This window comes from Heterocephalus glaber, unplaced genomic scaffold (assembly GCF_053883595.1).
Source record: "Heterocephalus glaber isolate CG9 unplaced genomic scaffold, H.glaber_assembly_v1.0 deba00001472, whole genome shotgun sequence".
Lineage (NCBI taxonomy): Eukaryota > Metazoa > Chordata > Mammalia > Rodentia > Bathyergidae > Heterocephalus > Heterocephalus glaber.
Genome location: NW_028258315.1, coordinates 92,874,808 through 92,894,031, shown reverse-complemented (window position 1 = coordinate 92,894,031; position 19,224 = coordinate 92,874,808). Strand labels below are relative to the sequence as shown.

General features: G+C 45.8%; 1 protein-coding gene across 6 annotated transcripts; it reads right to left on the bottom strand.

Moving 5' to 3' along the window:
* Positions 1-1,523: 1,523 nt before the first annotated feature.
* Kctd6 (potassium channel tetramerization domain containing 6) lies at positions 1,524-12,073 on the bottom strand. 6 transcript variants are annotated; one of them, XM_004864435.4, is made up of 4 exons: positions 11,928-12,038; positions 10,600-10,900; positions 5,282-5,351; positions 1,524-2,939 (listed from the first exon to the last, which is right to left on the bottom strand). In XM_004864435.4, the coding sequence occupies exons 3-4, from the start codon at positions 5,306-5,308 to the stop codon at positions 2,253-2,255; spliced, it is 714 nt and encodes a 237-aa protein (XP_004864492.1). In that variant the 5' UTR covers positions 5,309-5,351; positions 10,600-10,900; positions 11,928-12,038; the 3' UTR covers positions 1,524-2,252. The 6 variants fall into 6 exon arrangements, with proteins under 6 accessions (XP_004864492.1, XP_004864493.1, XP_087037721.1 ...); XM_004864436.4 differs by lacking the exon at positions 10,600-10,900 and having other exon boundaries at positions 11,928-12,073; XM_087181595.1 differs by having other exon boundaries at positions 5,282-10,900; positions 11,928-12,028.
* Between the last annotated feature and the right edge of the window lie 7,151 nt (positions 12,074-19,224).

The window sequence follows — 19,224 nt, the reverse complement described above, 5'->3', positions numbered from 1 at the left end:
TTTAAAAAATCAAGTCTTCCACAGTGAAAAGTAAACTTTCCTTGAAAGAGACATAATTGTATCAAATTACCCAAATATAATCAAGCCACATTTCTCATATCATTTCCGATTACTCAGATAGATAAAACACAGAAAATTAAATGTTGACAAATAAACTGCAAAGAAAAAAGCCCAGTTGCCTACTTTTCTTAATTGAAACCCTTTAGTTGTTAATAATTAGTAGTATATATGAGGGCCGGGAATTTAGCTCAGTGGTTCCGCCGCCTGCCTCGCAAGCGCAAGGTCCCAAGTTCAATCCTTGGTACCAAAAAAAAAAAAAAAAGCTGACAGTAATTAATATATCTGAGAATATTTATCAAAAACAAACTTATCTCCAGAAGATCCACAAGGAGAACTCCTCAGTTTCATAAACTTTCCTAACTTCCGTAACTTTGGAACAACCAGAAATATCCCTATTTCCACAACTGTTTTCAACTCAAACAATTTTACTTCATATTGCTCTCAAGTCGCTCAGGAACACCTATCTGGTTGGGGTGCTGTTGTTCTTTTGTTTAGGTAACCATCCATCAATTAGACACAGGAGCCAGTTTCCTCGATGGTAACCTAATACTAGTATGTACACTGATTTATTGAAACCATAGCAACTGGTCAATAAGAGTATGGGATCTTGGTTTGAAGACGGTGAAAATGGGGTAATTATGGATTTCTGTGTGAAAATTGTGTCAAAACAAGTAAATTTTCCGAGACATAAATAAATGTTCTCATCTTGCACGGAGAGCGTCTTGGAGTATTCCCAGAGAGAAGGCTAGCGCCAGGGCACCCAGTCGGAGCTCCACTCTGCCCTTAGAAAACAGGCAGGAAGCGACGATGTCCTGTTTGTATAAGGTATTCTAGGAAACTAGAAGTCTCACTATGATTGATATGACCCTTCCTGTGAGTAACTGTCAAGAAACAGAAAATGAACTTTGTAAACCAAGACCACAGTGAAATACAAGTACACACATCTCCCCCACTGTTCCAGATTCTTCCTTCACAGCAGTTCATTTCTTCTCTCCAGAAATAAAATACACTTGTGGGTCACCACAATATATGAGAATAAAATGACTAGAGCTATTTTGTCCCTGTGCTTAGCACAAAGTTGAAATAATGAGTCATATGCAGAGCTATGACAATTTAAGTCCTATTTGAAAAAATTTTTCAAACTTTATGTTCACCATTCAAATATGCAGCCTTAGGGACCGGGGATTTAGCGAAGTGGTTCCACCCCCTGCCTCATAAGCAGAAGGACCCAAGTTCAATCCCTGGTACCAAAAAAACCCGCAGCCTTTTAGACAAAATTTTATCCATCCCTGCTTCATGAAACAGTACAGTACTTATAAACTACAATGCAAGGTTCCGAGTCCTCAAAGATCAAACACAAAGGGGCTAAGGGAAGCATATGCAGGGATATAAACAATGTACACTTTACATGAGAAGCACGATTTTCTCCCATAAGTAATAATAACAACCAACAAATACAAGCCTGATTTTCATGTTTCATTTTTTATTAGGTTTTTCTTTCCCTGGTAGACAGTACACTTGGGAATTATACTGCACCAGGCATAAGAAGTAAGATTTCTACCACAGGGACATTTTGTATTCAGAATCCAATATAAATATTTCTAGTCAGACATTTCCATGGCTACAGATATTTGGTTGCTTGATATCTATGCATAGAAAGAAACAGTTGTCATAACTGTAAAAAGCAGTCCTTAACAAGTACCTTTAAATGACTGGAACGGTTTTCCTTCAATACTACAGTACTGCTTATTGGTTTGGAAACAAGGTCACCCTACACAATACACTTTGATTTTTTCAAAGGCATCACGAGTACTCTACTTATTCTTTCATTCCTGTGTTTTTAGCCTTCTAGTGGAGTTAGGGACCACTTTTTCAGAAATCATTTTAGCACTGTAATTAAGAAACAGCTCTGTTAACGGCAGATGATATACCACAATAATTTTTCAGACTTCTTTTTATAAAAAAGGTATCTGGAGACTCTGAACAGGCACATGCATACTCAGGGAGAAGGGAACAAACGTGGAAGAGTCTGCTCAAGCACAACACACTGCTTTCTGGTCCTCAATGCTTTCAAATAAATACAAATATTAAAAAGAAAGAAAAGCCCACCCTGTGAGGGGGAAAAACAAAACCCAGTCTCTTCCATCCCCCGGAGGTCCTGTTTCCAGTCCCAGGACCGCCTCAGCTGGTGATCAGTCGTCGGCCTTCCGCGCCAGTCGGCAGAAGGTCCAGCTGTGCTCCACCGTGTTCTCGTTGGCTCGCTCACTCATGTGATGCACCCGAGTGCTGCGGATCGTGAAGCCTTGTTTTGTAATGTACTCCATCAGGTGGACCCGGAGAGAAACCTCCTGGTGATAATCACAAGGTCCAAACGTAAAGGACACCTGGCAGTCTCTGGTGTCCATCATGTGCTTGTTCCACTTGGTAAAATAATTTGAGATGCCTTCTAGTAAGGAATGGACCTTGGTGGTGATGGTTAACTGGGTGATGATGACAGCCACTGGATTGGAATATTTAGAAAGCTTCCGAGTACTGGAGAGCTCCACTACCTCTTCAAAAGTATCCATAGGATACAAAGGCTTGGGGTCATTGAGACACTGGATCAAGGGCTCAATCTGGTAAAAATCTGCTTCTTTCCGCAGAAGATCAAATTCCTTAAAATCCAAGGGTAAGGTCAACTCTGACGTTCTTAAGAAGTTGAGGACATACCGGAAAAGAGGTCCGTCTCGATCGATGAAATAATTGCCTTGAGGGTCTCGAGCCGTGGGGAAGTCCCCTCCAAACATAGCTCCAAGCATGGAATCTGGGTAGCGTGTCAGTGTGGTGAGGGACGTTGTATACAAATGTCCACCTACATTTAACGTGACTGGGTCAGTCATCTGAAATTTTACAAAAATAATTGGTCGTGAAATTTTTAAAATCTTAAATTTGACATATTAAGAAAAGCAAAAATAACAAGCAAAGCACAAGATTCTCCCCCACCTTTTTTTTACTTTTTATTTTACTGGCACATTTTAGATATAAATAATGATCACATTCATCCTAAGGAATTTGTCCCCGTATGTGCTCTATTTATCTTGTTGCTTCTTTTCCCCATTCCCCTCCCTCTGGCTCACTCTCCTCCCTCTTTATCTACAAGTTATGTTATATTTGGCAGTCCTATAAAGGAACATGGATAAGCCCACCTAGATAAGGGATCTAACATTCAAGATGAAAATAAAGATTCTGAGATAAGACAAAGAAAAACAAAAATAAAAATGAAGATTCTGAGATAAGACAAAGCCTTATCTAAGAATAGAGGGCATGACTTCCAGAGCCATAGAGTTTCAGCCCAGTATATACAAAGTTTTCAGGTCAGAGAGTATTATGGGAAGGAAAAACCCATACTAATATATTCATTTAAGTTTTTTTCTTATTTTTGATTAAAAAGACCTTCAGTTTCCTTAACTCAATTTAACATAAAATAAAAATGAGTTGATAAATGTAAAGATACCTACTTTTAATATTCTTTGAGTTCCTCCCTCAGTAAAGGAGAACAGGCTGGGTGTGGTGCTGCACACCTGTGATCCCAGCACTCGGGAGGCTGAGGCTGAAGGATCGCTGCGAGTTCGAGGCCAGCCTGGGCTACATAGTGAATTCAGGCCAGTCTGAACTACACAGCGAGACCCCATCGCAAAAAAAGGAAACATAAAAAAATAAAATATAGGAGAATAAACTATTAATTTTATTTTAAAAATAAAAATTTGTGCAGATATAATCTTCACGGAAATAAAATGTTTCAAATACTAAATTAAAACAGTTCAGTCAACACACCCTAGAGACAAAAGCATCACACAGTCAAAAGCTAATAGCAGCTTTAACCTTTCATAATCTGATTAGTGTATTCACTTTTGTAACTTTAGTGTCACAATCCTGCCTTCAATTTTGAGAAACAAGCTTCTTTAAAAATATACCTTTGATTTCAGAAACCATATTAAAGAAAAAAATAAAAAGATGGTCTTCCTGTACTAGAAAAGTAATATATTTCTTATCAGAAGAAGCAAAAAATAGGGAGAGGCACACACAAAAAGTGCAAGCGGGAGAAGAGGCACCTCTGTCACCACTGACCTCCCTCACTACAAGGAAGTCACCTGCTAGACTCTTTTAGTATCACCACTGCACACATGAAGAGTTTAGAATAACATACGTTAAAGATGGAAAAATCACGCTACTTCTCAAAGAAGTGATTATGCCGGGGATTTAGCTCAGTGGTTTCGCCACCTGCTGCGCAAGTGCAAAGACCAGAATTCGATCCCCGGTTCCAAAAAAAAAAAAAAAGAAGTGATTATAAAAAATTATTTGGAGATCTGTTAAACAAATTTCTATCTATGTTCATACTTTTTTCTTCTATTATCTTTATCCAGTTTTAGGATTAGCACAATGTTGAGTTCCTAAAATGAGGGGAGAAGTGTTCCTTCTTTTTTCTGCTTTAATTGTTTGATATAATTTATCAGTTAAAATGTCTATGAGCCTGCTGTTGTCATATAGGTAGGTTCTCAAGCTAGGAATATACTTTCTTTAATAGGTGCTATTCAAATTTTATATTTCCTCCAGAGTTAGTTTCATTAATTTGTCTTCCAAGTTACTTCTCAGAAGTTGTCAAATTTATTTCAAAAAAGATTTTTGAAATATCCTTTCTATATCCTTTTAAATTCTGTAAAATCTGTGGTAATGTCTCCTAGATCTTAATATTGTAATTTAAAAAATGTATAACTGATATTGTGTAACAGGAAGAAAAGGTCTAAAAAAGCAGGGGAAGTGGGAGGGGTAGGGGAAGGGAAAAAAGGGAAAGGAAAAAATATGAGAAGAGGAAAAAAATGGAAACAAAGTCTTTGCAAATAGGGAAGGGTAGAGGGGGTGAAGGGAGGGCAGGGGAAGGGGAAAAAAAATAAGAACCAAGAGACTCATGTAATGGTACAAGATCCCAATGATGAATGCAACTGTATTTTATACCGAAAATGTACTAATAAACTTAATGGGAAAAAAAAAATTATTTGCAGAGTCAGTACTGAGGCTGCTTCCATTAAAACATCAAACAAAAAAATCCCCCCCAAAAGAAAGAAGAGTTGCACAAATTTGTAATTTTAACCCTTGTAAGATATATTACAACCAAGAATGTGTAAAGGAAAAAAGACACAAAAGTAATCCGCCAGCCTTCAGAGTGCAGCTGCAAGACCCTCACCATATAGCCCCAGTCTCCATTATCCATCTGCCCCAGCGCAGCGTCTTCAGGAGCCCAGGTTCCAGGGAGACTGTGGGAGGAGAAAACAGACCTGTGTGATGGCACAGAGAGCAGGAAAACCTCCCACCCACCCGGAAAACAACTTCTCTCTTCAGCTCACTCCGGGGCACTCTGGCCAGAGGTTGGGGAAAGAAGGCATCCCCATTCCCCTTCAACCTCTGCCTCTACCCTGCCTTCTGCAGCGCATCAGAACGCAGAAAGAACTGTTCTATATTTGGAGGAGGAAAGAGCCTAGGAAGTAAACCAGTCATAAAAAGTCTCTCTTCTGAAAAGCCAGTTTGTTATGATTAATTCCACAGCTTTATATGGTACAAACTTTTTTTTTTTTGAGACAGGGTCTCACATGTAGTTCAAGCTGGCTTTGCACTCGCTATGCAGCAGCCCACGCTGGCCTGAAACGGGTGGCAATCCTTCTGCCTCACTCTCCGGAGTGCTGGGATCACAGGCTCGGGCCACCACACCCAGCTATCGGTACAAATTTATGACAGTCTTCATCAAAAAGGTCATTTAAAAGAAAGAAAGCCAGGCATGGTGGCACATGCCTGTAATCCCAGCACTCGGGAGGCTGAGGCAGGGGGCTGCAAGCTGAGCCCAACTTAGTGACTTAGCGAGACCCTGTCTCACAAAAGGGCAAAGGACGGAGCCCAGGCCCAAGGCTCTCGATCCCAAGGAGAGGGAGGGAGAGAAAGAGAGAAAGGGGGGGACTAAACATCTCCGTAAAAGCATTTAAAATCATGAATTTCCCAAGACACCACTATCCCTTTCCAAAGGAAATACATCGAAATAGTATTTATTTTAGAATATAAAAAATAATTATACTTTTAATAATGAGGTATTATCTTTGTGCAATAATCAAAGCAAAGAGAAACCAATTCAGATGACAAACTGTAAGCGCACAATTTGGAGCAAAAAGAACCTTCCAGATCTGGCGTTGAGCAAATCAGCCCGAGCTCAGAAAGCCAGCCTTAGGACACTGATAAACACCCATACACTAACGGTGCCAGCTTGGATTTATTTTTATCTACAATTCAAGAGCACTTAAACAAACACTTTCCCAGCTACTGAGCTGCCTTAGTCAGTTCCCTCTCACACATATCATTCCCCAAAGCAACCTGAAAAACAAACCACAGAGCAAATTTCAAAAGTGCTGGCAAGAAATGGTAAGAAACACGGAGTTGCCAGTGCTCATCCAGGAAAAGCACCGGCTTTTTCACATGGTCTTTGAACAGATCCACTTTTCCCATTTTTAGAGGAATCTGGCACACAATTGCCAGAACAAGCACCAGCTACAGAAGATCACAAAGGCTCTTTCTCAAAAGGTCACTCAGGCATGTGGAGAACATTTGCATAGCACAGCATGGGCTGAAATCAGAGCCTGAAGCATCTCTTTCTCCACCTTGCAAATTCTTCAAAGCAAACAAGCTCAAATGTGGACCAAAAGATGTGCAGTCACTTTTTATTATTTCCACTCAGCAGCTGCATACAGATAGGCCTCTGCCTGCTACATGGTAAGAAATGGAACAAATGTCAAATTCAGGGCCATCATTGCTCCAACTTGCTTCACAAACAGTATCTAAAGGAAACAGAACCAAGAAATGATTTTTACCAATTTGCCTTGCCAGCATCTGATTCAATTACTGTGAACAATAAATCAGAAACAGTGATTTAAAAGGCCAGTCATCCAAAAGTTCTGGTAAGATGCGCATCTTTGGCATTTTCCTGTCACCCAAAGCATTCTTTCCTGATAATCAGAATAATTACTTACTCAACCCATATTTATTCTAGGTCAACTATGGGGGGAGGAAGGAGGAGGTGAGCCTAGGTGTAACAGATACACAGAAACAGGAAAAGTGCAATCCTTGGCCACGGAGCTCCCAATTGACAAAGCAAGGCACCATGTGACACTGAAGTACAGAACAGAACCCAGAACCCCAACGTGTATACAGCACGTGAACCGGCAGAGCCTGCAGGAGGGAAAGACCAGAAATCCAAAGGGGAATGGAAACTGGAGGACTTTGCGGAAGAGCTCAGGCAAAAGGAAGTGTGTAAAACCTGAGAAAGGGTTCTAAAGTGACAAAACAATTTAATGGGACACGAAAGTTTCTTCCCTCCACCCCAAGCATGGATCACTGTCCCCACTGCTGAGGTGTGAAACAGAGAAACAGGGAGGATTAAAGGACTTCCTCGAGGCCCTGCAGCTGACAAGGGACTGAACAGGAACCCGGTTTTCTGACGCCTAGTCTTGATCTTTCCATAAGTCCTCTCCTAGGGTAGAAACGGAAGCGGCTGAATCTAAGAAAATAAACAATGAAAAGGATCAGCTTTATACTCATTATGGACATCTTTAATCCTATCCACCTAACAGTGATTTGTTTACAATTTTACAGTAACTCAGCCTAACTAGTAAGTCATAAAGGTCAGTAAAAATTCCCGAGGCTAAATAAAAATGGCAAGAACCTACCCACTAGGGTGAATAATGGCTGCTGTCCTCTATCGTAAGTGACAAAGAACACAAATCTATAAATATCAAAAAATCCAAACAGTTAAATGAGAAATGAAAGACCAAAGACAAGGAAAGAAACAGATGTCAAAATAACAGCTGTTAAGACATAAAGCCTGTCCACTACTAATTTGGGGGGGGGGGCAATACTGAGTAACGAACCTAGGGCCTTTTCATTGAGATATCTGTCTGGCCCCCATCCTTTTTTTTTTTTGGTACCGGGATCGAACTCTGGTCCTTGCGCTTGCACAGCAGGCTTCGAAACCGCTGAGCTAAATCCCTGGCCCTGGCCCCCATCCTTTTATTTGGAAAGAGGGCCTTGGTGAATCACTAAGTTGCCCAGGTTGGGTTCAAATTTATAATTCTGCCTCAACCTCCCAGATTCCTGAGATTCCAGGCATATGCCTCCATGCCTGGCTAAGACAACTTCTGAGCAGTCATGAAAGAAATTTAGATGACACTCCTGAACTTGCTCCACTGCAAAAGCCAAGGTTCAGGTACAAAGACTAATGAAATCTTAAGCCTAATTCAAGAAAGCAATTATAAGGATGTACACAAGCCCATGTTTCTTAAAAAGCACCCAAAAGCCTTCACACTTATACTTCAAAGTAAACTGAAGCAAAGTCACTATGAGTCACTACCAATAACAATGGCTAACCTGTCTGTCTAATCAAATTACTCAATAAAGGCTTAAAGAGGAAAAACAGCATTGATTAGTTTACGTTTTATCTCTACTCCTTACTTGTAAACATCCTCTTCATCCTCTGCATCATGCTTAGATACACAAGAAACCATGAAGGGGGGTGTGGTCCTGCTTATTCAATAGCTGAATTCTGAAGTGTGACTGAGGAACATCTCAAAGACAATGCAGATGAATGAAATAAAACATAAACCAGAAGAATTTCCGGAATAGCTTCATCTCATCTACAAAATCATTTTCCAGAGCTGCTAACAATTACAAAATGATTCATTTGCTTTTCATCTTCTCTCTCTTCTGGCACAGTCGCCAGTGGAGGGCTTAACGAGAAGTTAAATGACCACAAATCAGGAAGCAGAAGGAAGACTTTCAAATGGGTACCAAACGGGGCTGTTCTACTTGAAGATAAATATATTTCTAATCTTTGAGAAAATTTATAACAAATGAAGATTATGAGGGTAACACAAATTTCTCCTTTAAAGTGACTTTCCTGAACTGGGCGTGGTGGTGCATGCCTGTAATCCCAGCACTCAGGAAGCTGAAGCAGGAGGATTACTGCAACTAGTTTAAGACTAGCCTGGGCTATATAGTAAATTCAGGCCAGCCTGGACTACACAGCAAGACTCTGTCTCAAAAAACCAGAAAAAAAAAGTGACTTCCCTTACTTGAGGTTGCTCGAAAAGACAGTGAATACAAATAAGCACAATTATGAAGTTTAAAGAAAGGCTTTCTAGGGGCTGAGGATGTAGCTCAGTGCCTAACAAGCACAAGGTCCTGAGTTTGAGCCCTGATACCAAAAAAAATAAAATAAAAAAGAAAGGGTTTCTGACTTTGTAAAATCAGTTCACTTGAAAAGATCCAAACTTTGACGGAAATAAAATTCTTATCCCAAAGACTATAAAGTAGCACTGAGAATTCACCTATGTTTCAGCATCAGAGGTCATTGTAACTAATGTATAAATTGTGAAGATGTAATATTAGCTGGTAACTAAGTCACCTTCTCCCCACAGCAGAAACGCATTTATAGGTTTATGGGCTATAATGAACTAATTTAACACAAATATTCTGGATTTATTGTTTGTGCTACATTCTAAGAGTCCTCCCAAGGCAAAAGTCCCATTCCTTTGTAACAACTTATACATTGCAATATAAACCTCCAAATTTGGTCAAATAATATTAAAAACCTATAACTACTGCCTTCCCAGAGTTTCTGGCTAGCACTTTAAAATGCTTTTCTGCTGAAACCTTTGTGTCTGGCATTCTGAAAAGGGGATTCAATAAATTCTCTCCATTTATACTTACCTTCAACACTGCCTTTGTAGTGAGTTTCTCTGTTCTTAAAACGTGGGAGTTTGAAAGTGAACTACTTTTTATAGTAACTAGTTCAGCCACATCTAAAGGAGTCTTTTCGGTTAACATTCACGTACAGGCCAGCACAAGGAGCCAGGCATACAAGCGTAACATGACTCTTAGATTATCGCTAACTAAACCACTGCAACATGGAGCTTTTATTTTATTTTATTTATTTATTTTTTATTTTTTGGTACCGGGGATTGAACTCGGGTTCTTGCGCTTGCGCAGCAGGCGGCGGAAACCACTGAGCTAAATCCCCGGCCCTGCAACATGGAGCTTTTAAAAAGTACTTCTTTTCTCTTTCTCCTCTCCCAAACATGTGGTCTAGAAGACATGAGCTATAACTTGAGAAGTAACCTTAATGTGTAAGAGTGGTCACAATCACAAAATCATAAAATTCCTCTTACCTCAATTTCCGAGAGAAAAAAACGGAACAAAACCACCTTCCCAAAAGTAATTACACCATTTAAACAAAGCACAATGGTAAAAAGTGGCCAACAGGGTAAGAGATGAGGAGGAGGATTCTGAAGTACAGAGGAGGAAAGAGAACTGGCTACCAGGAGGGAAGGACCAGTATACCAATTCTGCTCCATTACAAAGTATGAGGCCCTGAGGAAATCACTCTTATGCCCAGTTTCCTCTTTGGGGAAAGAGAAAATACCCAAGATCACCGCTGTAACTCCAGTAATATACAAATGTGAAAAATACCTGTGGCAGTAGCATAAAGAAAATTTCTGTGGTACAGGGAGAAACTTGAGTGTGAACAAGTAACTCTGAGCACAGGCCTAGCGACCGGGCAAACCCGGAGGAAGGAGGCCTCTCGCTGTGCGTCCAGTCTCCAGGGTCCTCCCGGCCCGGAGCTTCAGCAGGGAGGACAGCCGCCGCCGGGGAGCACCTGCGTTCACAGCGTCCACAGACCTCCGAGTGCTCCATCTCAGGAGGAACTTCTCTAAAGCATGACTCAGGATTATCTCCAAGGTAAAGCTGAGTGCACAGAAAAACGGGCGTCCTATTTCAAGAGATGCCAAACATAAAAATCTAAGACACTGAGGGGCTCATAGGCGTCACCCTAGAAATTTATGTAGGAATGCTTCCATTAAAATATGATGGATGGGGCCGGGAATTTAGCTCAGTGGTTCTCCCACCTGCCTCCCAAGTGCAAGGACCCGAGTTCGAACCCCGGTACCAAAAAAACAAAAAAAATGATTGATGAAAACTCAAGTTGCAAAACTTAGCAGGAATGGCATCTAAGGCTATGCTGACCACTCAGTCCTTCAAATCTCAAGCATCACGACAAAATCAAGTACTGTAGCCGTATGAACTTGGTTTGGCTTTCAACCAAAGAACAAGTTCTTACAACTTACTAATCCTACCCACAAAAATACTATCTTCCTTTTCTTGGCGTTTGAAAACATCCTCAGTCTTGGGCGCAGGCCTGCGCTATCCCAGCTTCTCCCCTACCCTAGATCCATCAGGTACCCGGGCATCTGTGACCTGAATAAAAATGAGCGTGCGGGGGCGCCACAGAGATACGCGGGCCACCCCAACACTCTCGGCAAGTCGGTCACTTCAGGTGTGCTTACCACCAAACCTCTGCTATCACAAGATCCTAGAAGTGGCGCATCGCCTCGCTCGGGGACTGCTGCACCGGACAGAAACGCGGTCGCTACAGCGGGGGCCCGCGGCCCGGCTCAGCCCGGGCGCCTCCGCCGCGCGCCCGGCAGGTGCGGCAGGGGCTCCCAGCGCACGGCAGTCTAGCGGCTGACGGGGAGCCCGGAAACGCCGGCGCAGGGAGCGGAGCGCGAGCAGCTGCCGCCGGGACGCGGAGCAAAAGGTCCCGGGCGGGGCGCGAAAGCCCTGCCGCTGCCTGGGACCCGGGCGAGCCGTGTCGGCTGCGCACCCCCACCGCGAGGCGCGAGGCGCACACCGGGCCGGGCCTCGCTCGGAGGGCGCCGGGGAAGCCTCGGGGCCGGCCGGGCCGCGCCAACCCCCTGGCGGCCTTCCCGCGCCCCGCAGCCCGCGCCCGCCCCACTCACTGCGCGAAGGTGGCGGCCGGGCGGGAGATGCCGGCGGCCCGGGAGCTCGAGCGCAGGGACAGAGAGCTCGCCCAGGCGGCGGCGGCGGCGGCGGCGGCGGCACGGGAACGACTGAGCCGAGCCCGGAGTTGCGGCCCCAGCGGCCAGGCGCGGGCGGCGCCTTCCCAGCACGGCTGCGGCGCGTCGAGCGCGGGCGCCCCCTAACGGCAGCGCGGACGGGCGGGCGGCCAGGGAGCGCGGCGGCGGGAGAAGCCGGCGAGCACTGCCTCGGAGGAGCAGTGCGGCCGGCTCGACCGCAGCAGGCTCGACCGCAGCCCGACGCCCCGCCCTGCCCCGCCCAGGCGCGGCCCCGCCCCGCCCCGCGCCCTCCGCGCCCGCCAGTCCTCGGTTCCGGCTCCTCCTCACTCCGTCAACTTGCGTGGACGCCACTATGTCTGGCTGGGGAGGACGCGCACCAAGACCCGGGAAGCAGCTGGGGGACGAGTGAAAAGATCGCAGTGCTGGGAGGGACGGGATCGGAAGGCGGGAGCGGAGAATTAGAGAAGGGCCCGCCTCTCACGCGGTGGCCCGGGGCCCTGGGCGGCGCCCTCCCCGGTCCGAACCACGGGGCCGGGCAGCGTAGGACAGCTGGGGAAAGGGCGGAGGCCCGGGGCGGCGCGCGGAGGTGCTCCCACCGCTGCGGGGGTGGGATTAGCTAGAGCCCCGGGGCTCGCTGGTTCTGGTCCAGAGGCCACGGGCTTCCAGCTAGTCGGACCGCTGTCCCCTTCCAGGCGGGACCGTGTTGTACCATGTTGGTTTTGCCATTTTCCCTTGGCCAGAGAACCGCCGGCCTTAGAAGCTCACCTGGGTTCGTGTCTGCCTGTGTGTTTATCGATATATGATCATCTCATCTATACTGATACTTGATTTTCCTCCAGGAGCTCAGATTGACAAATTATGTAATGTGTTTCGACATAACTGAGTACTACATTAACATATTCCCAAAAACTAGGTGAGGATACAAGGAAATGTATGTGAAAATAGTCAGTATAATCTTAATTTGGGTTGTGTGGTTGATTTTTGTTTTCCTTCCATGCTGAGAACTGAACTGAGGGTCTCAAGCGTACTAAACATTTACTCTATACTGAACTACATCTGAGACTCCTAATTTTATTTTATTTTATTTTTTTTTCCTAATTTTATTTTATTTTATTTTTAAGGTACTGGGAATGGAACCCAGGGACCTTTGTACTGAGCTACATCCCTAGCCCTCTTTTTAAATTTTGAGACAGGGTCTGCTAAGTCAAGTTGCCCAGGCTGGGCTCAAATTTATAATCCTCCTGCCTCAGCCTCACAGAGTGAGGGATTTAGCTCAGTGGTTCTGACATCTGCCTTGCAAGTACAAGGTCCCAAGTTCGATCCTTGATACCAAAAAAAAAAAAATATATATATATATATATATATATATATATATAAAATCATAGACAAAAATTTTGAAGGAAAAGCACAAAACCGTTGATCATAGCGTTGCCGGCAATAGGGTGGGAATATTATTGATGTATTATTACTTCTTAATATTCTTGATTTTATTTTCTAGAATATATAGGTATTAAATTTATAATAAATACAGCAAGTTTTTGGAGTTGTTTTGTGGTGCCAAGGAATGAACCCAGAACTTCTTAAACTAAATACACACTACCACTAAGCTACATCCCCAGCCTGAAGAAGTTTTGTTTGTTTGTTTTTATTTTTATTTTGAGACAGGGTCTTGCTGTATAATTCAGGCTGGCCTTGAACTCACTGTGCAGCCCAGGTGATCCTCCTGCCTCAGCCTTCCAAGTGCTGGGACCACAGGTGTCCACCACCATGCCTGGCTCCCAGTCTGAAGATTTTTTTTTTACATATTGTTAGCAAGAGGACCACACAAAAATTACCTAAGACTCAGATCTCCATGGTTTGGTGCCACTGAATATCCCGAATTGCCTCTGACTTAAGACTGACAGGGATTAACCTTGTTGGTGGTTATATCTGAGCAATTCCTTTCTATCTGAAAGCTTTTATAGATATGTAAATTATATTTTCAAATTTGTAATTTATTGTTATTGAAATGTAGTTGGATTTTGTATAATAAGTCTTTAGCAAATGTAATGAAGTTTTTTTTCATTCTAACAAATCAATAGGTTCTCTTGAATTTTCTGTGTAAATAATCATAGCGCCTGCAGGTAAAAACACTTCACCTCCTGCAGAGTCTTTGCTTTATTTCCTTCTCCTTGCTTTTTACACTAAATTCCCTACACAGTGTTGCATAGCACCCAGTAATAACATTTCTATCTTGTTCTTTACTGTCTCAAAATCATGACCATTAAATATGGTGTCTGTTACAGACTTTGATAGATAAATCTTTATCATAGTAAGGAAGCATTATTCTGCTTTATTACGAATGGGTGGTAAATTTTATCAAATATAGGATTTTCTCTCTGATGTAACAATTACAATCAAGTTTTATTAAACCTACGTCCATTCTTGATATACTATTTTTTTCAATATACTGGATTCCACTTGCTGATAGCTTCTTTAGGATGTTTGCATCCATATTAATAAATGAGATGTTCCTATGATTTTCCTATCTTATTCTCTCCTGGTGTGCTTTTGCTATTAGAGTTGTCCGAACCTCATAAAATAAATTCAGAAGCATGTGTCTCTTCACTATAGCAGCTGCTCTAAGACTGGGATTTTCTGTAGTTTGAATGTGCTGTAGGATTCTCCTGCCACTCCATCTAGAACTCTTGGTTGGGGGATTAAGCATGGAAAGCCTTTACCCTGCAAGTTATTTTACTACACGGAGCTCAGGGTTGCCAGCCTATAGGGTTTGCAGCCACCCAGAAAAGAGTTTCTAGGTGGCCTCCAAGTTCCAAGCTCCTGCGGTGAAGACATGGAAGGGCTGCCTGGCAGGGGCTGTTACTATGGCAGCTGCACACTATAGGAAAAAACCCGCCCCGCAGGATTCTGGGAAGGCAAAGGACAAAGCCACCACTGACAAAACCGATTGGTGAGAATTAGGCCCAGAGGTCTGAGTCCCCACTCCTTCACTGCAGGTCGCTGGACCTTGGCTCCCCACTGTCAGGAGACGTTGCTTCCGAAGTTAGATTGGGTTTATCTGCCCCTCACTGGATAGCTGAGGAATTCTGGCCCCTGTCCAGGTGACGGCCGCCCTCTTTCCAGCTCTTTGGCCTCTAGACTCCGACCTTCCAGCCTCCCTGGCTTTCTCCACACCTCCTTCCCTATTATCAAATAAACAGCCTCAGGACAGTCAATAATGTTCAGCCTTCTTTGACCAAGTGTCAGGAGAGTCCGGGTGACAGGAACTCATGCCTTGTGCCTTTTTTTTTTGCTGTGCTCCCGGGCACCAAAGCCCCAACCCACAACATTCAATCTGGTCTCCACCTAAATGGATCCTGCTAGGGCCACCAAGGCCCTTCTTGATGCCAAATCCAAAAGAACCTCTGTGTCTCAGGCCTTTCTGCAGGGAAGCAGCTGCCCACACCCTCCCAGAGACAGCCTTGGGTCCCAGGACCCCATGTTCCCCTAGGTTCTGTCCTTCCTCTGTAGCTCTTCCTTTCAGGCCCAGGGAGATGCTGCTCTTGATGTGCCCACCGTTTATGCCCAGTGTCTGGCCTACGCCATCCTCCTCTGTCTACCCCTCCCTGTGGACTGGCTCAGCCACTTTCGTGGATCCATTACTGCATCTAAGCAGAAGGTCCCCAGATCCACACCTCCAGCTCAGCACTCTCTTGAATCCCAGAGCTGCAGATCCTGCATGGTCTCTAGCCTGGCCCTGGGCTGAGTGCTTTTACTCTACGTCAGTTATCTCTCACCTTGGAACAATAACATGCATTTATTATCTCATCTCTGCATTGAGAACTTCGAAGTAGCTCAGGTTGTCTCATGAACTTGCCATCCAGCTGTTACCAGGGGCTGCAGTCATTAGGAGGCTGGAGAATTAGCTCCCAAGATCACCCATGTGACGTTTAGTCCAAGACATTGCTTCCTTGTTACATGAGCCTCTCCTGAAAAATGGCGGATGACACTGACCTAAGAGAGGAAGACAGAAGCCACCACGTCTTTTATAACTCAGCCCCAAAAGTCACGTACCCTTCCTGTTTTTGTCATGTGCCCTTCACCGTGTGAGTGGATGAGCAGCAGGAGGTGGAAGCCACCAGGGCTGACCTCAGAGGCTGCCACCCCACGGTCACCACGCTCCGAGGGCAGATCGGTCTCACCATTCCATGGTACAGACGAGAAAACCAAACAAGGACAGGCAGGTCACCGATGAAGGCCACACAGCTGAGCGTGGGAGGGGAGGTTTGAACAGTCTTCTGCCTGGCTCCTACATGCGCTCTCCCTCTTTGAGCCCGTCATTCTGTGGTCCACCAGCAGCCTCCTCATCCTCAGCATATGCAAACCAGAACTCTCTTCCACCACCCCCAGAGCTCAGCAAATGGTGCGGCCATCCACCCATCTGCCCAAACCAAAAGCTCTGAGTCACGCCTGCTCCTCCCTCCGCCTGGCTTCCCAGTGCCAGGGAACCCAGCCCTGCCAAGTCTTCCCCCTCAGTGCAGCCTGGATCCATCTCTCCCCCCTCTTCACCCCTCCACCATCGAGCTAGGCCAAGCCACCGGTCTGTCCATCCTGGACCTCTGCAGTAGCCCCTCACTGCCCTCCCTCACGCTCTCTGCCTCCACTCCTCCCATCTGTCCCTGTCCCTAGCATGAGTCACTTGGAGAACGCAAAGCTGGTCATGTCGCCCTGCCTGCTTTACACTCCTGCAGTGGCCTCCTGCCTTCAGGATCCAGTCCAAACTGCCTGAGGGCTCTTCCCGGCCCACAGGTCCAGCCTCCCTCCCTGCCTCTCTTATCTGTCTCTGGGTCCCACCTCTCTGGCCACGTCTGTCTCTGGGACCTGTTGCCCATTTTTGTCCCTTCCAGGCTTTCTATTCTCTGCTCCCTGTGCCTGGAACACTGTTCTCTCAGCTCCTGGACAGGGGTCCCCTTGTCCTTCCTTCCGCAAACTGTCTCTCCCTCATCTGCTGACCTCTCGCAGAGCCTGAGGTTCCCCAGCTCTAGCTTCCACTGGGGCTCTCACCCTACTTCTCAGCGAGACTGTGAACTCCCTAAAGGCAGAGGCCGACTGCAGGCTCCTAGCAGCACCCCGGAGTAAGGACAGACTCACACAGGGCTTGGCACTTAGCATTTGGTGTGCTCTGGCCACGCCCTCCCTTCCCCTTGTACTGCACTCGGCAGCTGAGCAGTGTTCAGTTCCGTGCATGAATCATGGGACCCCTTACCTCCAAGTCTTTGCATGTGCTGTTCCCTCTGCAGGCATGCTCTTCCCTCTAAAACCCCTGCTCATTCATCAGCAGCTTGAGTGGCCAGATTTAGCAAATGAAGACAGGATGCTCAGTTAAATTTAGAGTTGGGCTAAACAATGAATAATTTTTTATTATAGGTGTATGCCAAATATTGCATTAAACACAAGCATCTTAGCCAGGCATAGTAGTGGCACATCCTTGTAATTTCAGCACTGTGGGAGGCTGAGGCAGGAGGATTCCAGCTTGGACTCCGGCCTAGGCAACTTAGCAACTTAGTGAGACTTTGTCTGAAAAAGATCTGTTTTTCATTGAAAGGACTAGGGGTATAGCTCAGTTGACAGCTCTGATCCAATCCCCAGTACCCCTCCCCCAAAAAGATGGGAAGGTATTTTACCTGGCAACCCTGTCAGAAACAAGTCCCTTCTCTGAGCTTCCCATTTGGCGATTTACCCAGTGCAAGGGCAGCCAAGATGAAGACGAGGAGAGAGGGGTCCTGGCCTCCACCCGAGGCTGCTAGCCCTAGTCTCCCTCCCCATGGGCTCCCCTCGCTTGTCCCCCTGAGCACGAACCCTCCCTCAGTTCTGAAACTGTCCATTGCCAGCTAGACTTCGACCTGCTGGCGAGTGCTGCGTATACTCGATCCTCTCTCAGGGCGACCTCGGCCGACAGGAGCTGGCCAGTCCGATTTTCAGAGTTGAGAAATCAAGGAGCAAGGGAGAAAGAGCAGTAGGTAGGATGGGGCAAAGGAACTGGCAGAGGGAAAGCAGGAAGCGAGATGAGTGTCTGGGATGAAGGCTTGTGTTGAGAAGCCCCCACGCCACCTGTGCGTGCAGTGCAGCTTTGCAAACTCCTGCCTCTTAATCCCCCACCACCCCCGGCCCCGGGGAGTTAGGGATCCGGTGCAGCAGGGCTGCGAAAAGAAAGTCCGGGCCCTTTGGGGGCTTTTCCAAAACAGGGCCCGGATGAGAGGCCCTCTGGGGTTCAGGGTGGGAGTCTGTGCCTGGGCCAGAGCTGGAGGGATGATGTGAGGGAGGCACCCCCAAAGGAGAGGGGGCTCAGCTGCTATGGAAGCCATGCAGGGCACCTGGGGGCTTCTGGCCAAGAAACAAACCTTCGGGGAAACCTCTCTGCTCGGTCACCCCCAGTGGAAGGCACTGTCTCTGTTGTCTCTGTTTCTGCCTCTACCTGTGTCCCTCTATTAAGTCTCCTGTGGTCCTTTGTCACTGGTTTCACCGCCTGAGGTTTTCTAGAGACATATAAATGGCCTCCTCTTGCTTTTTACTCCCTGGCTGCCCCAATTCAGAAATAAATTCCTAAGCAGACCTTCCTCTTCCCTGCCCCTGTCAGAAGTGACCCTTGCAGCCAACAGTTTCTAACACCTCCTCTTCCAGCCACAGAGACGCTGAGGTAAGTTTGACAGGAGCATTCTTCTCTTTTATAAGGTTCCTAATTGCCTGCTGTTTATGACCTTCTCTTTCACGAGCTTCCAGAATTCTGCTGGGAGCTATGGACCAGGGGAAGGAATCTGGTTCTCACCACTGTTGAGAGAAAGGCCTTGGATGTCCTCATCGTTTTGTTTTCACCATTAGGACTGTAATTAGAGAGGCTGCATCTTAAACTGGCCCAGGACTCAGAAGCTCTGGCTTTTGTCTTGGGCCCCATGAATGTCTCCATACGTCACCTGTGAAAAGTTTACTGGCCCGAGAGTCTGGGATAAAGCTGCCCTGCCATAGCATCACCAGCTGGCCTGTGAAAGGTTCCTGAGGACTCCAGACTCCGAGTTCTCCCTCCCTTGGGTGCTCAGCACCCCCTCCCACGCTCGTCAATAACACATTTCAGCCTTGGTTGGCCCTCCTGCTCCATCCTGCTCCGAACCATTACCCAGCATGTATTTGTTAGTTTAGCACAAGCAGAGCCTCCCGGCTGCGACTCTGCAGGGCCCCAGGCCTC

Coding starts and splice junctions, on each gene's coding strand:
- Kctd6 (XM_087181594.1), bottom strand. CDS start 3,749: ATGTTTCCTTTTTTTGCGATGGGGTCTCGCTGTGTAGTTCAGACTGGC. Junction 2,940..3,557: donor GAACTCAAAGAATATTAAAA/GTAGGTATCTTT, acceptor GTAAAATTTCAG/ATGACTGACCCAGTCACGTT.